The sequence below is a fragment of the Chiloscyllium plagiosum genome, unplaced genomic scaffold, assembly GCF_037043375.1.
Source record: "Chiloscyllium plagiosum isolate Xiang-an unplaced genomic scaffold, Cpla_swu_hap1 HiC_scaffold_36, whole genome shotgun sequence".
NCBI classification, from domain to species: domain Eukaryota; kingdom Metazoa; phylum Chordata; class Chondrichthyes; order Orectolobiformes; family Hemiscylliidae; genus Chiloscyllium; species Chiloscyllium plagiosum.
In genome coordinates this window covers 31,952,420-31,977,375 of record NW_028270174.1, presented here as the reverse complement: position 1 = coordinate 31,977,375, position 24,956 = coordinate 31,952,420, and the positions used below count along the sequence as shown (strand labels likewise).

The 24,956-nt window shown below is 41.9% G+C and overlaps 1 protein-coding gene across 11 annotated transcripts in view; it reads left to right on the top strand.

Moving 5' to 3' along the window:
- Window positions 1-24,956, top strand: part of inpp4b (inositol polyphosphate-4-phosphatase type II B) — a 969,352-nt gene that overhangs the window by 614,934 nt on the left and 329,462 nt on the right. For all 11 annotated transcript variants that reach the window (XR_006309059.2, XM_043674147.2, XM_087980071.1 and 8 more), the window contains one exon: window positions 18,104-18,183. Coding sequence is in view for 10 of the 11 variants with exons in the window: in XM_043674147.2 (XP_043530082.1) it covers window positions 18,104-18,183 (80 nt within the window). In the remaining variant the exon portion in view is untranslated. The remainder of the gene's footprint in view (window positions 1-18,103; window positions 18,184-24,956) is intronic.

Sequence of the window (24,956 nt, the reverse complement as noted above, 5' to 3'; positions counted from 1 at the left end):
TAAGTATACTCCTACTTTCTTTATACTCTTCTAAGGATTCACTCGATCTATCCTGTCTGTACCTGACATATGCTTCCTTCTTTTTCTTAACCAAACCCTCAATTTCTTTAGTCATCCAGCATTCCCTATACCTACCAGCCTTCCCTTTCACCCTGACAGGAATATATTTTCTCTGGATTCTTGTTATCTCATTTCTGAAGGCTTCCCATTTTCCAGCCGTCCCTTTACCTGCGAACATCTACCTCCAATCAGCTTTTGAAAGTTGATGATCAGAACGAGTCAAAGTGATTACTCTGGCCTTGGTAATTCTTTGCAGTTCTCTGAAGCACCTATCCTTTATAAGAGGTAATCCACCCCTGCCAGAAACAACCCTAACTCCTAAGTAATTTGGTATATCATTCCCTTGTACCAGCAGCTTGGTACGAAATTCTCTATTCTTGATGAAAATAGCAACCTACTCACACCTAACCTACAACTGACCGCATACAGCTTAAAATTGTGATCACTGTTCCTCCCTAAACTATTTAATTATGAAAAGCTTTCAACTTGAGCTCAAGGTATTGTCTTCATTGTGGGTTTATAGTACTCCTTAAAGAGATTCTCAAAATTGGATGGTGTGGGATTTCGACATAATTTTGCAAGTAGTGGTATTCCCATGCACCTTTTGCCCTTGCCATTGGAAAGCACAATGGAATGAATCTTGCCAAGTGCTTCATTGCACCTTGCCATTGAGCAGTTAGTACCACCTCTGGTGGTGATGGGATGCTGATCAAACATGCTTCTTTGTCCTGGATGGTGTCAACTTTACAAATATCCAAATTATGAGCAGTCTCTTCTCAGCAAAATGTTGTTTTGCTCCCATTCCTTCAAGTCCTCTCAAGATCTTGTGTTTTAATAAGATCATCTCTCTTTCCTGTATACTCCAGTGGTCTCGGGTGTCACCTATCCCACCATTCCCATAAGACAAATTCTTCGTCTTGAGATTCAGTTTAGTAAATCTTCAATGTATGGTTTCTAATGCAATTTATATCCTTTCTTAAATATAAAGACCAAAACCATGCATTGTACTGGGGATGTAGTCTCATTAATATGGTGTACAACTGTAGTAAGTCTTTCAAATAAAATCAAAATTGAAAAGTGTTGTGCTGGAAAAACACAGCAGGTGGGCGGCACGGTGACACAGTGGTTAGCACTGTTGCCTCACAGCGCCAGAGACCTGGGTTCAATTCCCGCCTCAGGCGACTGACTGTGTGGAGTTTGCACGTTCTCCCCGTGTCTGCGTGGGTTTCCTCCAGGTGCTCCGGTTTCCTCCCACAGTCCAAAGATGTGCAGGGTCAGGTGAATTGGCCATACTAAATTGCCCGTAGTGTTAGGTAAGGGGTAAATGTAGGGGTATGGGTGGGTTCGCTTCGGCGGGTCGGTGTGGACTTGTTGGGCCGAAGGGCCTGTTTCCACACTGTAATGTAATCTGTAATCTGAAAGGCAGCATTGGATCTAGGATGACGTGGGGGGGAGGGGAGATTTGGAAACTCGTGAAGTTGATGTTGATGCCATGTGGTTGAAGGGTCCCAAGGCGGAAGGTGTGGTGTTCTTCCTCCAGTTGTTGGGTGGCTTTAATTTGGTAGTGGAGGAGGCCCAGGACTTGCATATCCTTGATGGAGTGGGAGGGGGTGTTGAAGTAGTCGGCCATAGGATGGTGGGGTTGTTTGGTGCTTCTTTTCCAGAGATATTCCCTGAAATGCTCTATGAATTGGCATTCGGTCTCCCTGATGTAGAGATCATGTCGAAAGGAGTGGACACAGTAGATAAGGTGTGTGGTTATGCAGAAAAATCTCTGCCAGATGTGAAAAGGTCCTTTGGGGCCTCAGACAGAGGTGAGGCAGAAGGTGTGGACGCAGATTTTACAACTCTTGCGGCAGCAAGGGAAGGTGCTTGGTGAGGAGGGGGAGTTGGTAGGGGACATGGACCTAACAAGGAAGTCACGGAAGGAATGGTCAATGCGGAATGCAGACAGAGGCTGGGAAGGAAATATATCTCTGGTGGGGTCTGATTGTAGGTGGCAGAAATAGCGGAGGATAATGCACTGTATCTGGAGATTAGGAATGGAAGGTGAGAATCAGGGTGATTCTATCCTTGTTGTGGTTGGAGGGGTGGAGTTCAAGGGTGGAGGTGTGGGAAGTGGAGGAGATGTGCTGGATGGCATTGCTGATCACATGGGAGGGGAATTTACAGTCATTGAAATAAGAGGCCATCTGGGATGTCCTAGAGTGGAATTGCTCCTCCTGGGAGCAGGAATGGCAGAGGCGGAGGAATTGGGAATAAGGGATCATGTTCTTACCAGAGGGGAGTTTGGGAGGAGGTGTAGTCCAGGTCGCTGTGGGAGTTGGTGGGTTTAAAATACATGTCTGTGTTGAGTTGATCACTAGAGATGGCGATGGAGGGGTCTGAGATGGTCCAGGTGAACTTAAGGTCAGGGTAGAATGTGTTAGTGAAGTTGATGAACTGTTTAACCTCCTTATGGGAGCATGAGGTGGTACCAATACAGTCATCAGTGGAGCAGGTGGGGGCTGTTGCCAGTGTAACTGCGGAAGATGGACTGTTCTTTTTTTTCCTACAAAAAGGTAGGCACAGCTGGGGCCCATGTGGATGCCCATGGCTACACCTTTGGTCTGAATGAAGTGGGGGGATTTGAAGGAGAAGTTGTCGAGGGTGAAGACCAGTTCCACCAATTGAACGAGTGTGTCAGGTGGAGGGACAGGAAGGGCTTGGAGACATTCGCCATGGTGGATTGACATGTACAGGGATTGGATTCCATGGTGAAGATGAAGCATTGGCGACCGAGGAAATGACAGTGATGGAGGAGGTGGAGAGTGTGGGTGGTGTCCCGAATGTATGTGGGGAGTTCCTGGATAAAGGGAGACAGGACGGTTTTGAGATATGAGGAGATAGGTTCGGTGGGGCAGGAGGAGGCAGAGACAATAAATCAACTGGGGCAGTCAGGTTTGTGGAGTTGGGTAAGAGGTAGGACCATTTGTTGAGGGACTGTGAGGTTGGAGGCTGAGGATGGTCTGGGAGCTGATGGTTTGGTGATGGGAGGTGAGATTGTAATTGAGGGGGATAGGAGGAGGTGTCCATAAGTTGACGCCTGGCTTCAGCGATGTAGAGGTCAGTGTGCTAAACTACCACTGCCTCCCCGCATCCCCCCATCTGCTGGTTTAATGTTGGGGTTGGAGCAGAGGGAGTGAACATCAATGCTCTTATATCTTCCAAACCAAAAATGACCATTTTAACCTACTGTCTGTTTCATGTGAGCTATTTAATTCTCCCCATGCTAATATGTTATCTTCTGCATCATGAATTCTTATATACTATCCCTTGATGTGGCACCTTATCAAATGCCTTTTAGAAATCCAAGTACACCACACCTACAGCTTCCCCTTTATCTGTGTTGCTTGTTTGGTTGTCAGTGAACTCTAATAAATTTGTCAAGCATGATTTCCCTTTCACAAAAGCATATTCAGACTGTCTGTTTTTTAAGTGCCCGGCGATAGCCTCCTTAGCTATAGATCAGTGTATTTTCCCTACCATAGACATTGGCCAACTGCCCTTTTAAGTCCTCACCCTTTAAGTTATCACAACTTTCCTCTCTTGATTCCTTCCTTCCACCATATAATTTAAAATCCTCTCTCTTAACCTTAAGCTATATAACTCATCAGAACTCTCGTCTGAGTATGGCTCAGGTGAAAACCATTCCAACCATGCAGCTCCATTTTCCTAGCTAATGGTGCCACTGCCTCAAGAATTGAAACCCATTTCTCCCAGGCCAGACTTTTGAGTCATGAATTTAATTCTTTAATCTTTCTTAAGATATACTAATTTGCTTATGGCTCAGTAATAATCCAATGATTATTGCCTTTTGTGGTTGTGTTTTGTAATTTAGCTTCGAGATCCTCAAACTCCCTAGACAGTAGCGCATTCTTAGACATTACTACTTCATTGATACCTATATGATTTTCAGCAACAGGAACGGAATTGTCCCCTTCCCATTGTTAGTCTTTCAATAGAGAACAGACATCCTGAAGCCTGACACTAGGCAGGCAACACAACCTTCTGAACTTTGCTCTTGTGTGCAGTGAACTTGTCGATTTGCCTGACTGTAACAACCACTTTTATTACTGCATTCCTACTTATCCCTTGTGTGATTGACTTTCTGAACCATGGTATCATGGTCAGTTTGTTCATCCACCCTGCAGCCCTCAATTTCATCCACACTGCCTACAAGAACCTATTGAAACCCATTGAAAAGTTGTACCGGCTGAGGCTCCTCCACTTTGAGATCATGGACCATAACTGTGTGTCTGGTAGATTTGAGGATCCAGTTGAATTCCAGACTGGTTACTGAGGTACAAGTGCTACCCACTGCAACCAGAGCACTTGACACCACTGTGGAATTCCCTTACTGTTGAGCAATGTAAATATGATACTTTGACCAGAAGCAGAGGATAGGGCTACTGAAGGTAGATTTCCACCGTTTAGATTGGTCTGGAACTTGCTGTACAATAGTCTGGACAGAGTGTGCTGTTTATCCTAACATGCTGTGCACTGTACAATTGGACTAGACAAAGAGGCAACATCCTAAAATTGGGAACAGTCTGATAGAACTGAGGTGCAATCAGATCCTACAAGCTAGACAGAAGCTCACTGACACTAATTTCTAATAGATGCGAGTTGGGTGCAGGGAACCATCATGGACTGTAAAATAGTCATTAGTCATGATGCTGAAAGCTGGTTTGCATTGTCCTTCAGGTTTTTTTTTGCTGTGTTCACTATTACTGGCTGTAAATATAAACTCACGTTTGAATTTGTCTAATTTCTTGTATATGTGTGATGTTCCCAAACTGTGGGTCAGGAGTGGGCAGTGGAGACAGGCTAGTGGTGATTTAAATGATGATCAGATGTGATGTAGCTTTGGACAAGTATTGTGTGTGCTGCAGTGGTTAAACAGCAATTAGAGTAAGAGGCTGGAGTTATATGTGCATGAGAGTGGTCATGTGCCATGACCAGTATGGCTGTGAGGCTGTTGCACTATATTGTTGGTGCAAGGGAAAACATTAGATTATCATCACTTATCCAGTTGCACAGTGGGCCTTCCAAAGATTGTACAGATGCAAGGGATGTCAATCTTTCAGTAGATATCTGCTGAGTGTCAAATTGTTCTGGGGGCAGTATATGTTAAGATAGGGCCAGAACCAGACATGACAGAGACCATAGGAGAGGGATAGGTAATTAATAAGCAACATTGATCAGATATAATAAGAAAACGCATTAAGCTTCACAATAGAAATCACTCCAAAAACTTTGAAGTAATTCAGACTTAACCAAAAAAAAAGGTTCAGCTAAAAGAGTCTACAGAAGGCATATGGATAAGTTAAGGGAGTGGTTAAAATTTGCTGAATGGAATATTGCCGGATCACAACTGATATGGTTCAGAAAGAGGTTGTTCAGCCCACAGCATCTGAACTGACTGTTCAAATGAGTATCCTGACCTAATCCAATCTTATGCTTTTTCCCCATACCCTTACACAGCATTTCTATTCAAATAATCATCTGTATCATCTTGAATGCCTCAACTGAATCCGTCTCCACCACATTTCCATATTTTAACTATTTGCTGTGTGAAAAAGCCTTTCTTGAATCATCTTTGCTTATTTTGCACATGACTTTAAATCCATGCCCCCTCATTCTTGATCTTTTTCAAATCAGAATTAGCTTCTGCCTATCTATTCCATCCAGCCAGTTCATTATTTAAAAAACTGTATCAAATTTTCTCTAACCACCTCCTCTCCAAAAAAAACCATCCTAAATTCTTCAATTTATCCTCATTACTGAAGTTTCTTATTCCTGGAGCCATTATTGCCAAACATTTCTTTACTCATTCCAGTGCATTCACATCTTTCCTATAATGTGGTGCCCACTGTTGTGTATTGGTGTGTGTGGTGGATTGTCAGTTTGAGTCTGATCATGTGACCCAACAATGACATAATCGGCCATTTGGGGTGGAGATAGTTTGGTTCAACCTTGCTGTCTGTAGAGTAAACACCTCTGAAATAAACCTCTTGCTGTTCAACGCTGTGACCTTTTGGTCCTTACTGGAACATAACACAACTGATGAAGATAAAAACTGCTTAAAAAAGCTCTCATGAAGAAAAAGTGCAGAAGAAGCTCACCGTGTGTTGCATTCTGGAGAAAAAAACATGCAGAACAAGTAGTCCACACAGAGGGAAACGTTTCAACTTAGGGGTATAGACTTGGAAAGAAGTTGGTGGTCTCAGGTGTTCCTTATTTTAAACAGGAAGAAGCGAGATAGTGCTAAATTGTTTTGTGGAATGTTGTGCTATGCAGGCCTTTTTTATTTAAGAAAACATGGTGGGAAATTTTTTGCACTGTAATCGTGTGATGAAAATACAGAGTGCTTAACCTCTGACCTGACTAGATTCCATTATTTTGTACTAGCTAACAAAATTGAAGTAGGTATGGCTGTTCCTGCAGTTAGCCATATTATGGGGATTAAATCTTTTACCCTCTTAAGGAGTCTGCTTCAGCTAGAGAAACTACCTTCCAAAACTTATGAAGAAATAATAGAAATCCTACAAAACTATTTTTCAGTAAATCCATTCGTGATTTGCTGAAAGGTTCAGATTCCACAAACACAACTAGCATGGCAGTGGATCTATCCCCTAGTTTGTAGCAATTTTAAAGAACTTAGCAGAATTCTGAAAAAGTTAAATGATGCTATCAGAGACAGATGAGTATCTGGTTTAAAATGTGAAGCAATCCAGGAAAGATTGTTGTCAGAAAGGAACCTAGTCTTAAAGAAAGCACCGGAAATAGCGTTTACGATTAACTTAGCAGCCAAAAAATGTTCACAAGCTAAGCTTCAGCATGATTGTTCATGAAATAGTGGCTGAGAGAAGAGCACCAACACGGACTCAAAGTTACTATAAGTTTGGAAAAATTGGCCGTGCAGCAGAAAATTGCTGGTCTGAAGATGCTGTATGCAGAAAATGCAGCAAAAAAGAGCTCATTGAATGGAGTGTTTGAGGAAGAAACATGAATGACATACAGTAAAAGTACAGGAACTGAAGAGCAGGGGAAAATGCCTGCATTGAAATAAAGGGCATGAAGAAAGCCCAGACTCTTAGTTCAAAGATGAACTGTTATTTAACATACTGGCCTTTGTTGGTGACCAATACTGGCTCTTTCCCTGACTGAATGGCAAACTGGTATTAATGGAGGTGGACACCAGAGTGGTGATTTCATTGAAACCCAAAAGTGTGTATCAGAAGCAGATTAGTCATATTGCTATGTAACCCTCAACAATTGTATTAAGACCATATACAGGTGAAGTGATGCCTTTAAGACATTGTATTAATGTGAATATTCAGTTACATGGTCAGACTGAAATATTGTCCTGACACATTGTCAAAGGAAATCTTCCCAACTTTATTTGGAAGAACATGGAGAAAATCAAACTCAACTGGGCTGAAGTAAATAGATAGTGAGATTCTGAGACTGATCTATCACAACATCTGGAAAAAACACACCATTGTTTTCAATGCAGATCTGAGAAGCATGGAAAAAGTCTCTGTCAAATTTAAAACAAGAATGCAAATCAAACAAAATGTTGCAAGGCTATATCAGTACCTTATAAGCTCACACCAAAGTTCAAGGCAGAACCAGAGAGGCTAGTCAAGACGTGAGTTCTTGAATCCTTATATCAGTGGCCTATCATACCAGTGATGAAGTAAGTTGGATTGGTACACATCTGTGCTGTTATTAAAGTTGCTATTATTCTGGTACTGTGTGCTAAGCAATATTCTTTACCTTTAATTGATTACCTCTTTGTTGGACAGTCTGGAGGTCAGCAAAATTGACCGTGGTCAAGCCTATCTTGAGATGATTGTAGAGCCTGAGTGACAGAAGTACTTGACTATTTTAACACATAAAGGCCTATTCAAATACATGAGACTTTTATTTGGAATCACATCTGTACCTGCCATGGATCAAATTTTAAGTTGTTTGGAAGAAGTCCAGTCCAATGATATTTTAGTCACAAGGAAAATTGAAAAAGTACTTCTCCACAATTTAGATGCACTTCTGCAGAGGCTTGACAATTATAGCCTAAGGGTGAGAAAAGACAAATGTGATTTTTAAAAATCTTACATTGAATATTTAGGCCATGTCATTGATACAAAGGGACTACACAAGTCACCTTCAAAAGTTAAGGCCATAACTGAGGTGCCAGCACCCAGAAATGTAAACCAGCTACGATCATTTATGGACTGGCTAAATTACTATAGCAGGCATGTCCAAAGTCTTGCAACTATTCTCAAGCCATTGTATAATGAGAAAGAGCTTTTTCACAAGCCAAAGAGGCTTTATTAACATTGGAAATCCTGACCTGTTTTGACCTGAAGTTGCTGGTACTATTAGCACGCAATATATCACGGTGTGGAGAGGGAGCAATTGTTTCTCATATATTACCCAATGGTGAAGAGAAGCTAATACCTTTTGTTTTAAAATTATTAAACAAAACATAAATGAACTATGTACAGATAGAGAAAGAAGCTCTTGGATTCATTTTTGACATTAGATGGTTCCACCAATACCTCTATGGCTGGGAATTTACCTTACTAACAGACCACTGACCACAATATTTTTGTCTCCAGAAAGGGCTACTTTCTGTAGCAGCAAGCTGCATGTAGAAGTTGTTGCTATCAGTTAACACTTACATAATTAAATATCACAATCTAGCTTGCACAGGAATGCTGATTGGGCACTTTTGTTCACTTTTGCCAAATGAGTCAACTAGAAATCAGTTGTTATATAAACATTTTCTTCTTCAAACAGACACACTCTGGTAACAGCAGGACAAGTTAAATTTACTAGAAATGATCCACCAGTAACAAAAGTGATAGGCATATTACTTTATGGCAAGATTACAAGGCAACCTCAGAATTGAATCCATATGCCACACGGAAATTAGAACTATCTGTACAAGCAGAATGTCTCCTCTGGAGAATGAGGATCACCATTACACCACGGCTAAGGAGCTGTGTATTGAATCAACAATAGCAAGGTCACTGTGGTAGTGACAGAATGAAGAAGGTAGCCAGAAATTATGTTTAGTGGTCAAAGTTTGATTCCAAAATGTGGGGAATGTGAGGAAAATGTGGGAAAATATGCAGGCTGCACAAAAGTTTGCAACTCACCCCCGTTATCACCATTATACCCATGGGAGCAAACAGAAAAGTAATGGCAACGAATCCATATTGACCACACTGAAAGGCAAATCAAAAACAGAAATTGCTAGAAAAGCTCAGCAGGTCTGGCAGTGTCTGTGGAGAGAAATCAGAGTAAGGTTTCAGGTTGAGTGACTCTTCCTCAGAACTGTTCGGTTCCTCTAATCTGAGGAAGGGTCAATTGAGCAAAACGTTAATTCTGATGTCTTTCCACAGATGCTGCCAGACCTGCTGAGCTTTTCCAGTAATTTCTCTTTCTGTTTTTGATTTACAGCATCCGCAGTTCTTTTAGATTTTACTGAAATTTGAATCTTTTTCATGGTGGTTGGACACAAACTAAATGGGATGAAGTTGTCATCATGAAGACACCTTCAGAGAAATCAATAAGAAATTTGGGGGTGATCTTTGCCAGGTTTGATTATCCAGAACAACTTGTTAGTGATAATGGATCCATATTTCATGTCACAAGCCTTTGTGTACTATCTAAAGCAGAACAGAATTCAACATATCCCATAACTCCTTATCACCGAGCTACAAATAGTTTGGCAGAAAGGATTGTTCAAATAATGAAACATTTTAACTTGAGAACAAGGATTACTATCTAAAAAACTGAGCCATTTTTGTTAATATACAGGAACACAACCCACTCGACAACTCAAGATAAAGTGTTAGTTGTGCATATTTGCTGAAATCACCCATGACAATTGACATTGTTGACAGGAAGCGACAGAATCTGGTTTTCCAATGAGAGATCAAAGCCAAATTTTGAATTTACCAAAAAAACCTAAATTGTTAGTGAAGAATTACACCTTTGGTGAGACGTGTGTACCAGCCATCATTGTAGCGCAGACTGGACTGGTTCCCTACACTTTTCAGATGAGTGATGATGTAGTATGGAGAAGACATGTAGATCAACTCTTGGCAACCAGAATGAATGTGCCAGAGACAACATTAATTGAAGATCCACAAATAATTGTGTCAAGTAGAGACTTGAGGACAGAACAGTAATTGTCAGACAGTGTATTATTGGAGAATACCATAACATTGTGTGAACCTCTGAGCATTATCGTCTTAGAAAATGGCAACAAAAGATGATGTTTCTATTGTACCTAAAACATCAGAGGTTAAAACTAATGAGCAAAATAAATACACATGAGATGCACCAATACCCACACAGGAATCAATGTCCTCTATGACACCTTACCTACTGACTGTTGTATATATAAGTATACATATTATAAATGACTTCACTGGAAGAATCTCTGATGTAAAGGGAAGGGATGTTGTGTGTTTGTATAAGTGTTTGGATTATTACTTTAAGTGTTCGATCCTGTGACATAATGATGACATAAATGGCCATTTTGGGTAGGAAATATTTTAGTCTAATTTTGCTGTCTGTAGAATAACACCTCCAGAATTAGACTCCTGCTGTTCAATGCTTTGAGTTCCTGGTGCTTCTTGAAACCCAATCTCCACAAATATCCTTGATAATACAGTGGTTAGCACTGCTGCCTCACAGCGCCAGAGACCCGGGTTCATTTCCCGCCTCAGGCGACTGACTGTGTGGAGTTTACACGTTCTCCCCATGTCTGAGTGGGTTTCCTCCCACAGTCCAAAGATGTGCAGGTCAGGTGAATTGGCCATGCTAAATTGCCCGTAGTGTTCGGTAAGGGGTAAATGTAGGGGTATGGGTGGGTTGCGCTTCGGCGGGGCGGTGTGGACTTGTTGGGCCGAAGGGCCTGGTTCCACACTGTAAGTAATCTAATCTAATCTAATTTTAAAAAGATCTAACAGCTGAGTATAGAAAGTGTGATGTTCTCTTATTGGAATAATTGAAAAGCAGAATATTGTTTAAATAGGTACAGATTAAAGAATATTTCACTGCAAATATATCCTTGTTCATGAAGTACATGCAATTAGATTGTTCATGATCGTGTTCATGTAATATCCTTGTTCATGAAGTACTTGCAACCTCATTGGAGTTTAGAAGATTGAAAAATGATCATATTGAAACATATAAGATTCCTAAGAGGATGTTTCTTTTCCATAAACCATAAGATGTAGGAGCAGAAATAGGTCATTCAGCCTTTTGAGTCTGCTCTGCCATTCAATGTTATCAAAACTGATCTGATGATCCTCAAACTGCACATTCCTGCCTTTTCATCATGACTCACAATTTGCTTAATTATTCTCAGGAAGTCTCCAAAAATCACACTGCCTCTTGCCAAAACCAGGTCAGAACAGGTTTTCCCTTGATTGACGAATTCACTATCCATCCAGCTGCCAGCCTGAGCATAGCAGCAGTTTAGTGTTGATCATCTACTTTAAGACCATAAGACATAGGAGTGGAAGTAAGGCCGTTCGACCTATCGAGTCCACTCCGCCATTTAATCATGGCTGATGGGCATTTCAACTCCACTTACCGCATTCTCCCCGTAGCCCTTAATTCCTTGTGACATCAAGAATTTATTAATCTCTGCCTTGAAGACATTTAGCGTCCCAACCTCCACTGCACTCCGCGGCAATGAATTCCACAGGCCCACCACTCTCTGCCTGAAGAAATGTCTCCGCATTTCTGTTCTGAATTGACCCCCTCCAATTTTAAGGCTGTGCCCACGGGTCCTAATCTCCCCCGCCTAACAGAAACAATTTCTTAGCGTCCACCCTTTCCAAGCCATGTATTATCTTGTAAGTTTCTATTAGATCTCCCCTTAACCTTCTAAACTCCAATGAGTACAATCCCAGGATCCTCAGCCATTCCTCGTATGTTAGACCTACCATTCCAGGGATCATCTGTGTGAATCTCCACTGGACACGCTCCAGTGCCAGTATGTCCCTCCTGAGGTGTGGGGCCCAAAACTGGACACAGTACTCCAAATGGGGCCTAAACAGAGCTTTATAAAGTCTCAGTAGCACATCGCTGCTTTTATATTCCAACCCTCTTGAGATAAATAACAACATTGCATTCGCTTTCTTAGTCACGGATTCAACCTGCATGTTTACCTTTAGAGAATCCTCGACTAGCACTCCCAGATCCCTTTGTACTTTGGCTTTATGAATTTTCTCACCGTTTAGAAAGTAGTCCATGCTTGTATTCTTTTTTCCAAAGTGCAAGACCTCGCATTTGCTCACATTGAATTTCATCAGCCATTTCCTGGACCACTCTCACAAACTGTCCAGATCCTTCTGCAGCCTCCCCATTTCCTCAGTACTACCTTCCTGTCCGCCTATCTTCGTATCATCGGCAAACTTCACTAGAATGCCCTCAGTCCCTTCATCCGGATCATTAATATATAATGTGAACAGCTGCTGCCCCAACACTGAACCCTGTGGGACACCGCTTGTCACTGGCTGCCATTCCGAAAAAGAACGTCTTATCCCAACTCTCTGCCTTCTGTCAGACAGCCAATCCTCAATCCATGCCAGTAGCTCACCTCAAACACCGTGGGCCCTCACCTTACTCAGCAGCCTCCTTTGTGGCACCTTATCAAAGGCCTTTTGGAAGTCGAGATAGACCACATCCACTGGGTTTCCCTGGTCTAACCTACTTGTCACCTCTTCAAAGAATTCTAACAGGTTTGTCAAGCATGACCTCCCCTTACTAAATCCATGTTGACTTGTTCTAATCTGACCCTGCTGTTCCAAGAATTTAGAAACCTCATCCTTAATGATGGATTCTAGAATTTCGCCAACAACCGAGGTTAGGCTAATTGGCCTATAATTTTCCATCTTTTGTCTTGATCTTTTCTTGAACAATGGGATTTCAACAGCGGTCTTCCAATCATCCGGGACTTTCCCTGACTCCAGTGACTTTTGAAAGATCTCAACCAACGCCTCCGCTATTTCCTCAGCCACCTCCCTCAGAACTCGAGGATGTAGCCCATCGGGGCCGGAGATTTGTCAATTTTAAGACCTTTTAGCTTTTCTAACACTATCTTTTTTGTAATGGCAATCATACTCAACTCTGCCCCCTAACTCCCTTTAATTATTGGGATATTACTCATGTCTTCCACTGTGAAGTCTGACTAAAAGTACTTATTAAGTTCTCCAGCTATTTCCTTATCTCCCATCACTAGGCTTCCAGCATCAGTTTGAAGTGGCCCAATGTCTACTTTTGCCTGTTGTTTGTTTCTTATGTATTGAAAGAAACTTTTACTATCATTTCTAATATTACTGGCTAGCCTACCTTCATATTTGATCCTCTCCTTCCTTATTTCTCTCTTTGTTATCCTCTGTTTGTTTTTGTAGCCTTCCCAATCTTCTGATTTCCCAGTTCTCTTGGCCACTTTATAGGATCTCTCTTTTTCTTTAGTACATTTTCTGACTTCCTTTGTCAGCCATGGCTGTCTAATCCCTCCCCGGATAATCTTTCTTTTCTTGGGGATGAACCTCTGTACACTGTCCTCAATTATACCCACAAACTCCTGCCATTTTTGCTCTACTGTCTTCCCCGCTAGGCTCTGCTTCCAGTCTATATTCGTCAGTTCCTCTCTCATGCCCTCATAATTACCTTTATTTACCTGTAACACCATTACATCCGATTTTGCCTTCTCGGTTTCAAACTGCAGACTGAACTCTATCATAATATGATCGCTGCTTCCTAAGTGTTCCCTTACTTTAAGATCTTTTATAAAGTCTGGTTCATTACATAGCACTAGGTCCAGAATAGCCTGCTCCCTTCTGGGCTCCATGACAAGCTGTTCCAAAAAGCCATCCTGTAAGCATTCCACGAATTCCCTTTCTTTGGATCCACAAGCAACATTATTTACTCAGTTCACCTGCATATTGAAGTCTCCCATGATCACCGTGACCTTGCCTTTCTGACATGCCTTCTCTATTTCCTGGTACATGTTGTGCCCCTGGTCCTGACCACTGTTAGGAGGTTTGTACATAACTCCCATTATGGTTTTTTTGCCTTTGTGGTTCCTCAATTCCACCCACACAGACTCCACATCATCCGACCCTATGTCATTCAGTGCCATAGATTTAATTTTGTTCTTAACTAACAAGGCCACCCCGCCCCCTCTGCCCACCTCCCTGTCTTTTCGACAAGTTGTAAATCCTTGGATGTTTAACTGCCAGTCCTGAACCCCCTGCAACCATGTCTCTGTGATGCCTACCACATCATAATCATTCACGATGATCTGTGCCGTTAGTTCATCTACTTTGTTACGAATGCTACGAGTATTCAGGTAAAGTGCCTTAATGCTAACATTCTTGTCATTCGAGACATTGGAAGTCATAAGGTGTCCGAGGTTATCCTTCCTTTTTGTTGCATTCCTAATCTGCCTCAAGGTTAAATCCACCTGCATACATGCTATCCTCTTGCTTATCTTTCCATTTAACTCCATACTCCCTGTCGCTTTCACTTTCCCTTCCCCCCAACTCAGAAGTTTAAAGTCCTACTGACCATCCTATTTATCCTCTTCGCTAGAACATTGGTACCAGATCGGTTCAGGTGGAGACCGTCCCAACGGTACAGATCCCCCGGTTCCAAAACTGATGCCAATGCCCCATGAAATGGAATCCCTCTTACCCACACCAATCCCTTAGCCACGTGTTTACTTACCTAATTTTCTTATCCCTATGCCAATTGGCATGTGGCTCAGACAGTAATCCGGAGATTATGACCCTTGAGGACCTGTACTTCAATTTCCTTCCTAGTGCTTGATAATCCCCAAACAGGTCCTCCATCCTAGCTTTGCCTATGTTGTTAGTCCTAACGTGGACCACAACAACTGGATCCTCCCCCTCCCGCTCCAATATCCTTTCAAGCCGGTCGGAGATGTCCCACACCCTGGCACCGGGCAGGCAACACACCATGCGAGACTCCTGATCCGGCTTGCATAGGATACTCTCTGTCCCCCTAATTATAGAATCCCCTATAACAACTACTTGTCTTTTTGCTCCCTCCTCTTGAATGGCCTTCTGCACCATGGTGCCGTGGTCAGCTGGCTCATCCTGTCCAGAGCCGTTTTCCTCATCCGTATAGGGAGCAAGAATCTCATACCTGTTGGACAAGGCTCCTGCACTCCTGAACTCATGTTCCCCCTGCCTGCCTCACTTACATTCACACTCTGATTTCCCTGATTACTAACTGAATGTGAATTAAATTAGATTAGATTACTTACAGTATGGAAACAGGCCCTTCGGCCCAACAAGTCCACACCGCCCCGCCGAAGCGCAACCCACCCATACCCCTACATTTACCCCTTATCTGACACTACGGGCAATTTAGCATGGCCAATTCACCTGACCTGCACATCTTTGGACTGTGGGAGGAAACCGGAGCACCCGGAGGACATGCAAACTCCACACAGTCAGTCGCCTGAGGTGGGAATTGAACCCGGGTCTCTGGCGCTGTGAGGCAGCAGTGCTAACCACTGTGCCACCGTGCCGCCCACTAAATTACTTAATCTCCCAGGTGTGACTGCGTCCTGAAACAAAGCGTCCAGGTAACTCTTCCCCCTCCCGGATGTGCCGCAGTGTTTGAAGCTCAGATTCCAGATCATCAACTCTGAGCGGAGTTCATCCAGCAACCAACACTTGCTGCAGAGGTGGTCACTGCCATTCACAATGGGATCAGCCAGCTCCCACATCATACAGCTGCAGCACATCACACAGCTGCAGCACATCACCTGCCCAGCCATCTCTGCTTAGTTAGTTACTTTATTACTTTGTATAGGTTTGAGTTAAAATACTTTCTGATACCTCTCTGCTATAGTCTTTTTCTAAAAAAACAATTAATAGATAACCATAAAAAGTAAATTTATAACCATTCACTGATAAAGAAATAGAAAATCCTTACCTTAACAAACCAGAGTGCTATTTTTGGTTAGAAGGGGTGGTGGTGGGGGGGTGGGGTTGGGGGGGGGTGGGGGTGTTGGGGTTGGGGGGGTTGTTGGGAGAGAGACACAACATGTGTGGTATCTCAGGTTCAGCCACTGCCCAGACATATTACCAGCAGTCCCCTGGTCGTCACTCCCACTCTTCCTACTTATTAACTGGGTTAGAGGAGGTGGGTGGGTGGGAGACACTACAGTAGTAGAGTCTCGCCTTGCTGATAGATATGGTCACTGCTTTCCTTCCCGGCTGCCCTCCGGTCCACGTCACTTCCTCCGCTGCTCCCACTCCTTTTCCGCTGCTGCTTGCACTTAAAATGGCTGTTGGCGTTGAAGGGTGAGTATTTATACTCACTGCTTACCTTCCCGGCTACCCCTCTGTCCCCGTCACTTCCTCCGCTGCTCCCGCTGCTTCTGTGAAAGACAAAAACACTGCTGCCCGCTACCGGTAAGTAATTTTAATAAAAACTGCCTTACCTTATCTGCAGTCTTCCGAGTTCGTCCTACCTCCGCTGCTGCTCGCACTTCGTTCAGTAATTAAGTTGCATTATCTTTCCAGGCCAGTTCTTAACAAAAAACATATGTCTTTGTTCTCTTCTCTTTAAAAACATGCTGTTGTTTAAAGTTCAATTCTCAAACAGTTCCAAACTAAGAAATGTGAAAAATGAAAGAAAAGTAGTGTTGGTCACCACATAATCTTCCTTACAACATTCCTGATTCTGCCTCACTTATAATCATATAAATTAGTAACAGAGCAGTCATGTCAATCTGAAATTGCAGATTGGATTTTGGACATTTTTTTCAAGTCTTGATTAGTTTTGGACAGTATGGAGTTCAAAAGCAAGAATTGCAACCTGCTATACCAGCTTTTAGTATTTAGGATGTATAGCACTAGTTTTCGCATTATGTTGAGTGTCAATTTAGCTCAAGACAATGATCTAAACCATGCTGTTGCTGTGGAATATTGCTAAATTTCACAAAGTCTGAACTGGTAACATCTGGTTTGTCACCTTTTGTTGAAGTTGACATTTCAATGCAGTCCATGAATATTTTCCACAATGTCACCTGAGGGTCTCTTATCAATATAGGAGACACACTTCAAATGGGAAAAAAAACAGCTACCTGAGGCTTACCTGTCAATATAAGCCAGAATATTGAAGCTCTGTGTGGACATTTGCTATTTGAGTAATCTGAGGAAGGTAACCCTGATAGCTCAACTAATTTAAACAGTGAGTATCTGCAGTGTGCAAATTAATGGAGTTTGTGATTCAAACCTCATTCTCTGCTGAGAAAACTGTTCTCAGCTTGGTCATTGTTACTGGCCTTAAGGAAAATTTCTCAATTGTGGTCCTGATACATAGACTCCTATTGAAAGACAGACCTAGTTGTTGGTATAAAAAGCAAATTAGCAGCAATGGTGTCCTTAATTGAATAACCTACTTGAGTCCTAGGCTTGCATGTGATAGAGGAGCAGCTGGGAAAGCACTGGGGTATACCAGCAGCTATGGAGAAAGTACGTCTGCAAGGACTCCAGCACTTGCAGACAAAGAGATGCTAGTAAAGAAAATTGATGTCTAAGACTGAAAAATATAATTCTCCAACTTTTTAGACAGATGACTTTTTTGATATAAACCACCTACCTATTTGTACATATCTTTATCTTTGCTACATCAAATAAAATATTAAAATTCTATTACTCATCTAGTGTTATACCATATGAGTTTTTGTTAACTTTTAAGGTTTTAATGAAAAAAGGTAGCCTGCTGTCTAGAAAAAAGTAGTGTTATTGGTAACTGTGTCAGCGATCTCCTGGTGAATTATACAGGATAATACATCTATCCAGCTGTTTCCTCCTTCACTCATGCTATTTCGTAAGTTAAGACAGATGTACGGACATTGTGGAACCTGTCATGCTTATGGATTTTGAAACTAATGAAAACATTTTTTTCTGCATTGCAGCGAAGCTTCCTGGGCTCTGCTACATTTGCTGTAGGTGATCTGCTGAAATCAGACGAGCAAACGTTAACCATTAATTTGAGGTATGTGTTCAGAGATTAAAAAGTACTAACTCGGGTCCTTGCAATATTGATAACACAAAATATAAATGCATTAGTTCGGTAGACATTTAATTGGCAATTTCTAAGCCCTCATTGGTGATATGGCTTGGATTCAACATACTTAGATATGTGAGACAAATTTACAAAATGTGAGCAGCCACCATAATTATCTGTGATAGCTCTTATGACTGCAAGTGAAATGCATTTAGGCAGCCTTATTTTAGCTGTCAGTGGACAATGATCCAGTAGTCCAGAACTACCTTTCAGATTCCACATCAATTAATACATCCTCATGCTGAGAGGCCACATGAATAAGTATTATGGGAACTGGGAAGTGTCACACAAGTGGTTATACAAACTCTTCTCTGCATTTGCTACTGAAGTACACTTAAAGAATAATGCAGATGCAGCCTTGCATTTTGGCACGTCTACAGTATGCCTGACCTAGGAACACTTGGTATTGTCACTTGATGATGATGTGCAAGGAATTGTACATTTTCTCACTGAATGTATCCCTTATTTTAATCATGATTCGGAGATGCCGGTGTTGGACTGGGGTGTACAAAGTTAAAAATCACACAACACCAGGTTATAGTCCAACAGGTTTAATTGGAAGCACACTAGCTTTTGGAGCGACGCTCCTTCATCAGGTGATTGATCAATCACCTGATGAAGGGGCGTCGCTCCGAAAGCTAGTGTGCTTCCAATTAAACCTGTTGGACTATAACCTGGTGGTGTGTGATTTTTAACTTTATTTTAATCAGTTTATGTACAGAAAGGCTCTTTTAATAAAACTTTATTTCACAGATACTGATGGATAAGTTTTTTCTTCATTTAAGTATATTTCACTCTAAATAAAAAGTACATTTTTTCACATACATAAATATCAGTTATTTGTTACTTACATTGAAAAAAGATTGCAACACATACAACAAAAAATATAAAATACTGAGAAAATTCAGTGGGGATATTTTAGTTTGATGCCTTTTCACTTTGAAAAACCATTGATTTGAAAGATTGACATGCTGAGAATTTCCTGCATTATTTTTGTTTTTCTTTTGTGATCATGATGGAGACCAGTACCTTTTAAAATGAAATGCAAATGCCCAGTCATTAACTGAAAGAATTATGCTGCAATAGTCCATGGTTGTAATAAAAAGCCTATACTTTCAAGTGTAAAAAAAAAACATAATTACTGGCTTAACTCTGTTGTGGGCTGAAACTTACATATTTTTAGCTAAGCATGAGTTGCGTCAGAGATGCCCAATACAAGGCTCAATGAGATTTCCCTGCTTTATCTGACCAAATGTATCTCGGTAATTCTCAACTTGCTCCTATGGCATCCGTCACATCAATTACAGCTCTATTTTACCACACATTGTTCTCAGGGCACCTCACTACTCACTGGGTATCTGTTAAAGTCCAGCATCCCTTCCATCTATACCATCTTTAAAAGACTACAGTGCACCCAGCCAAGCATTGACAAATTACTGTTGCCCCTCACCAACAGTGTAATAGCATAGCAACCAAGAAGTCATGCTACCACATTCACATAGCCAACATGGCTGACTTGGGGAAGGTTGTAGAAGGAGGCCATGATAGAGGGAAGAGGAAACATGGTGGTGCAAAGGGGTGAGGAATGACTAGACACAAGAAGGGTAGGGGGGGAATGGTACAATTGTCTTGATGAGATGTGAGGGGAGATGGGAGAGTACTAGGGACTGGGGAATAAGCTGTGAGGGGTAAGGGGAAACAAGTGGAACTTCATTGTTAATTATGGGAGATATGGGTAAGTGCAAAGTAGTCGGATGGCAATGTGGCTACAAAAAGGGGTGGGAGAGAGGGGTGGGTGTAACAAAGAGAACAAATTAAAATGTGTCAACAAAGGAACTAATGAGAAGCCCGGGAATCTTGAAATCACAGAAATCATTAATTACTTGCAAATGAAAGTGGAATCTCTAATCTAAAGATGCATTTGTTCAGGAGGTATGAGGTGATAAACATTTCATGAATGCTATTGTCATGAACACTCAGTCAATTGTTAAATTTAAATCTGAGGTTGAGATCTGAGATGTAGCAAATGGGTAATAACCACCTGATTGTAAATATGTGATGGAAATCTGTAAGCTAAGTCATAAGTTATGGCTTTTTACAAGCAGAAATGTGTCTATTAAGTAAAAACAACTTTGAATTCAAATGAATTTTCGTTGCCATATGAAATTTAGATACTGTAGTTTCTAGAATATTAATGCTTTCCTTAAGTATTGCATCTTTTGATTTAATGGACATTTGATAATTATTGAGGACATTGATGAGTTATTCTAATCCAGTTTGACCTCATATCTCAACATACATATAGAAGATAGTGGATGGGTTAGTACGAATGGAAGCAGTAGCTTTTAAGAGAAGCCCTAAAATTAAAATTATGTCCTTGTCTTGAGGGTTCTTTCACTTTTTCTGTACAAAGCCCCACAACATTCATCAATTCATTTTGATTTTCTTCAGTTTACCCACAGTTTTCTGAGTTATAAGCTGCCATGGGGTCCTTTCACTGATATCTGACTCAGTAACATTCTCTGACTCTCCTTCAAACCCTCATAATTTTGGATAAAACTGAAAGAACTGCGGATGCTGTAAACCAGAAACAAAAACAGAAATTGCTGGAAAAGCCCAGCGGGTATGGCGGCATCTGTGAAGAGAAATCAGAGTTAACGTTTCGGATGTGGTGACTAACTATCTCCAACCTTTTATTCTGAGAAACACAATATTTAAATCTCTCTCTCTCTCTCTCTCTCTCTCTCTCTCTCTCTCTTTTACTTCCACCTTGATAAATTTCTTGGTGGAAAGGTCTGGGGTAGCTTTTCAGTTCCACTACCAATTGAGGCCTTCATTGGAAAATTAATGCCCACTTAAAAGTCTTCCCCACCACATCTGGTATTAACCTAGCAGTGACATGAAAGCTCCCTATGCTGAGAACATTTAAGTGTATCTTGGCTGCTTGCGACTCCCTGGGTGGGTGAGGAGTGGGTACCAGGATCGGCCCCTCATTTAAAGGCACTCAGTTCCTGACTGTGAAAGTTAGAATTGGGAAAGAGGTGACTAGTTGAGAACCATCCATCTGCCCTTGCTACTATGGAAGTTACTATGGCAGTCATTTTGTTAACTTAGTGTTGCAATGTATGGCCGCGATAAAGTTACAGGGCTCCAGTAACAGATAATAGTAGTGCATTGTGATAGGTTAGTTAAATCACTGGGGGATGAGCTAATGCTGAAGATGATAGTGTTGTAATGTGATAGATTAAGTGTGATGGAGGGAATCAGTGTGGTAGACGATAATTAGTTTAGAAAGATAAATGAAACCGGCATGATTGGCTATGCTAATGTTATCCGATAAGCGCAGGACCAACAAATTGTATAAACTGGAGCAGAACAAAGAAATTGCGGGCAGTCAGGGAAGACATTTTTCTGGCTGCCACAGCTTTGATTTTGCATGATTAAAGTTTAATTTTGTAAGGGATTTTCTGCGTCTCCTGATAATTTTTTATAGAACATTGAGTGATTCTTCCACAACATTACCAATGCCGTGCTCTGCACCTCTCCTCATGCCGTTGCTCAGGCATATCAGGCCTCAGGTTATGTGTTATATCAGCCATTATTTTGACTTGAAAAAATTGAACAAGTTTTCTTTTCACTGATCTCAAAGTGAGAATGAGCCCAGCCAGGCTCGGGAGGTTAATGGTGGATGGAAGCGATTTTGCTCCATGTTTTTTAAAAGAACTATCGGAGAACTTTAGATCATCCTGATGGGGGCGGATGTCTAGAGGGATTATATATCCATGGTGAGAAGAACATGGCCAAGATCAGAAAACTGGAAATTATGGACCCAACATAAAGCATCAGAATAATCACAAATGCAAGTGGGAAGAAACTGAACAAGAGCGGCAGGGTTGAGTCAAGATAGGAAGAAATAAGTTCAATAGGGCAGTAGTGACTCTGCCAGGGCAGTACTGTTTGTGAATCTTGGGACAGAGATAGAAGGGGCTCTACAGGTTTATTTCATTATGAGGTAGAAAGCTGTGCAGGGGATGTTTGAAGATCAGAATAGATTAGGTCATTGACTGTGTTGGAAATAACAGTTTGATGTTTGGTGGTGGGGTTCATGATCCAGGGAAACATAGGAGGAAGTGTTTGAGAGCTAGCACTCAGTCTTTGCAAGGTTGACAGGTTTGATAACAAGCTGAAAAATGTGTTGCTGGAAAAGCGCAGCAGGTCAGGCAGCATCAAAGGAGTAGGAGAATCGACATTTCGGGCATAAGCCCTTCTTCAGGAATGAGGAGGGTGTGCCAAGCAGGCTTGGAACACCCTCCTTATTCCTGAAGAAGGGCTTATGCCCGAAACGTCGATTCTCCTGCTCTTTTGATGCTGCCTGACCTGCTGCGCTTTTCCAGCAACACATTTTTCAGCTCTGATCTCCAGCATCTGCAGTCCTCACTTTCTCCAGGTTTAATAACAAGGTCAGGGTTAGACTTGACACAACACATTGCAGCATATTCAAAGGGAGACAGATTAAGTGTGTGAGAGGTGAGAAATTAAGGTGGCTGATGTCACTTCAACAGTTCTTGATGAAGAGATCAAATGATGATGGGAAAAGGGGAGCATTGGAGACAGATGAAATGGTCTGTGTATCATGGAGACAATTCCTGTTCAAAGAGTGGGCATTGAGATAAAGGCGATGAAAGTGGGTTCGGTGTCATATTGTGCCTTAAATTCATTGAGGGTGGGTGTAAAGGTGTAAGTCCTTTCTGAATGATCTGTGCTCAGCACTGGAGAGGGGAAGATCAGAAGGTATTGTGAACACAGCAGGAGGAGCAATTAAAAGAAGAGTTAGAGTTGGAGGTAGAGAAGTGGGCGGCACAGTGGTTAGCACTGCTGCCTCAAAGCGCTAGAGACCCGGGTTCAATTCCCGCCTCAGGTGACTGACTGTGTAGAGTTTGCACATTCTCCCCGTGTCTGCGTGGGTTTCCTCCGGGTGCTCCGGTTTCCTCCCACAGTCCAAAGATGTGCAGGTCAGGTGATTTGGCTATGCTAAATTGCCCGTAGTGTTAGGTGAAAGGGTAAATGTAGGAGAATGGGTCTGGGTGGGTTGCGCTTCGGCTGGTCGGTGTGGACTTGTTGGGCTCAAGGGCCTGTTTCCACACTGTAAGTAATCTAATCTAATCTAATCTAAAAGAGGAGGAAGAATCCAGAGAGACAAGAATACCTGTGAGCTTTTGAAGATTGCATTCCTTAACACCCTAAAGGAAGAGAAAATGGAACTTGGGACTGGGGTGGATTTGAAATAGTGTAAAGCAGTGCTGATGGATAGAAAGGTCAAGAGTGTGCATGTTATGGCACATGGCACTGACTGTGGATCTCAGAATGTGGTAGGGAGCATTGTATGTCTTGGAAATACCTGTAAACTTGAGTAGATTTGAGATATGAAAGATTGAACTTCAGTTGGAATCCATGTGGGTTAAGGCAGAGCTCGAGACAGTCACTGAGGACAATGCGGCTTTGATATGAAAGTGACATAACTCCCCATTGCTGTATCTTGATGACTTTCCTCTGAGTGGGCCCATTTCTCCTTTTCACAGCTATCATTTGCACCCATTTTACACCCCTGTCTCTTTTACACCACCATTAACACTGTCATGGTTTTTTGCTGTGGGCGCCTGCACTTGCTCTTCCTTACCACTCTGTCTACAGCAGAAACACAGCATTTCCCAATCTCTCAATTCTGATGAAAAGTCAAGTCGGACTTGAAAAATTAACTTTCTTTCTCTCTCCACAAATGTCACCAGACCTAGTGAGTTTCTCCAGCACTTTCTGGGTTCATTTCAGATTTCTAGCCTCACAGTATTTTTGTTTTATAAGAAGACTTAGAGGTCTGGCTGCTGTGATGATGTCTCACAGTTAAGTGCTAAATGCTATCTGGGGGACCTGAACAGTCAGGAAATGAGTGAAAGTTACTGTAGTAGAGGATTGGGAAAGGCAAAACAGAAGCTAGTGATTGGATAGGATAATGGCCAGAATGTGAGGGTCAACAACTGATATTTATTGTGTTGACTGTGCAAAAGAATATTGGTTGGCAATCTGCAGAGTCATGTAGTTGTGATATGTTACATGTGATCACAGGGATTGCAATTCATACAAAGTAGAATTTGTAACATTTTGAAGAACTCTCATCTACTTACTTTGTTCACACAATTGATAACTTGTACATGCTGTACATTTACTAACCAAGTTGGAGAATCAATATTTACGATCAGATTTCTAGAACAATTAGAATTAATAACTTTTGTGCCATTTGCTGAAAGTTATGCAAAAAAGTTCTATCAAAACCTTTGCAAGCTAAACAATCGAAGCAGCACAAACCTGTTATGTTTCTACCAAAATTACTGGAAAAACTCAGCAGGTCTGGCAGCATCTACGGAGAGAAAGCAGAGTTAACATTTTGGGTCCACTGACCATTCTTCAGTTGCTAGGAGAAGGTTGGTATACAGCTGAAGATGAGATGGGGAGAGGAGGACAGGAAAATGGAGCACAGAGAGAGAAACAGTTGGGCAGACTGGGTAAAGGTCAACTTGCGAGAATGAATAGCTGCTAATGGGAGCCATTAATAGCTGACAATGGGTTGTTTGTCATGCTATCCCATGTGATGATAGGGCCTGGTGCGTGGGTGTTAAGGTAAGGACACAGGAGAAGGTGTTCAACCC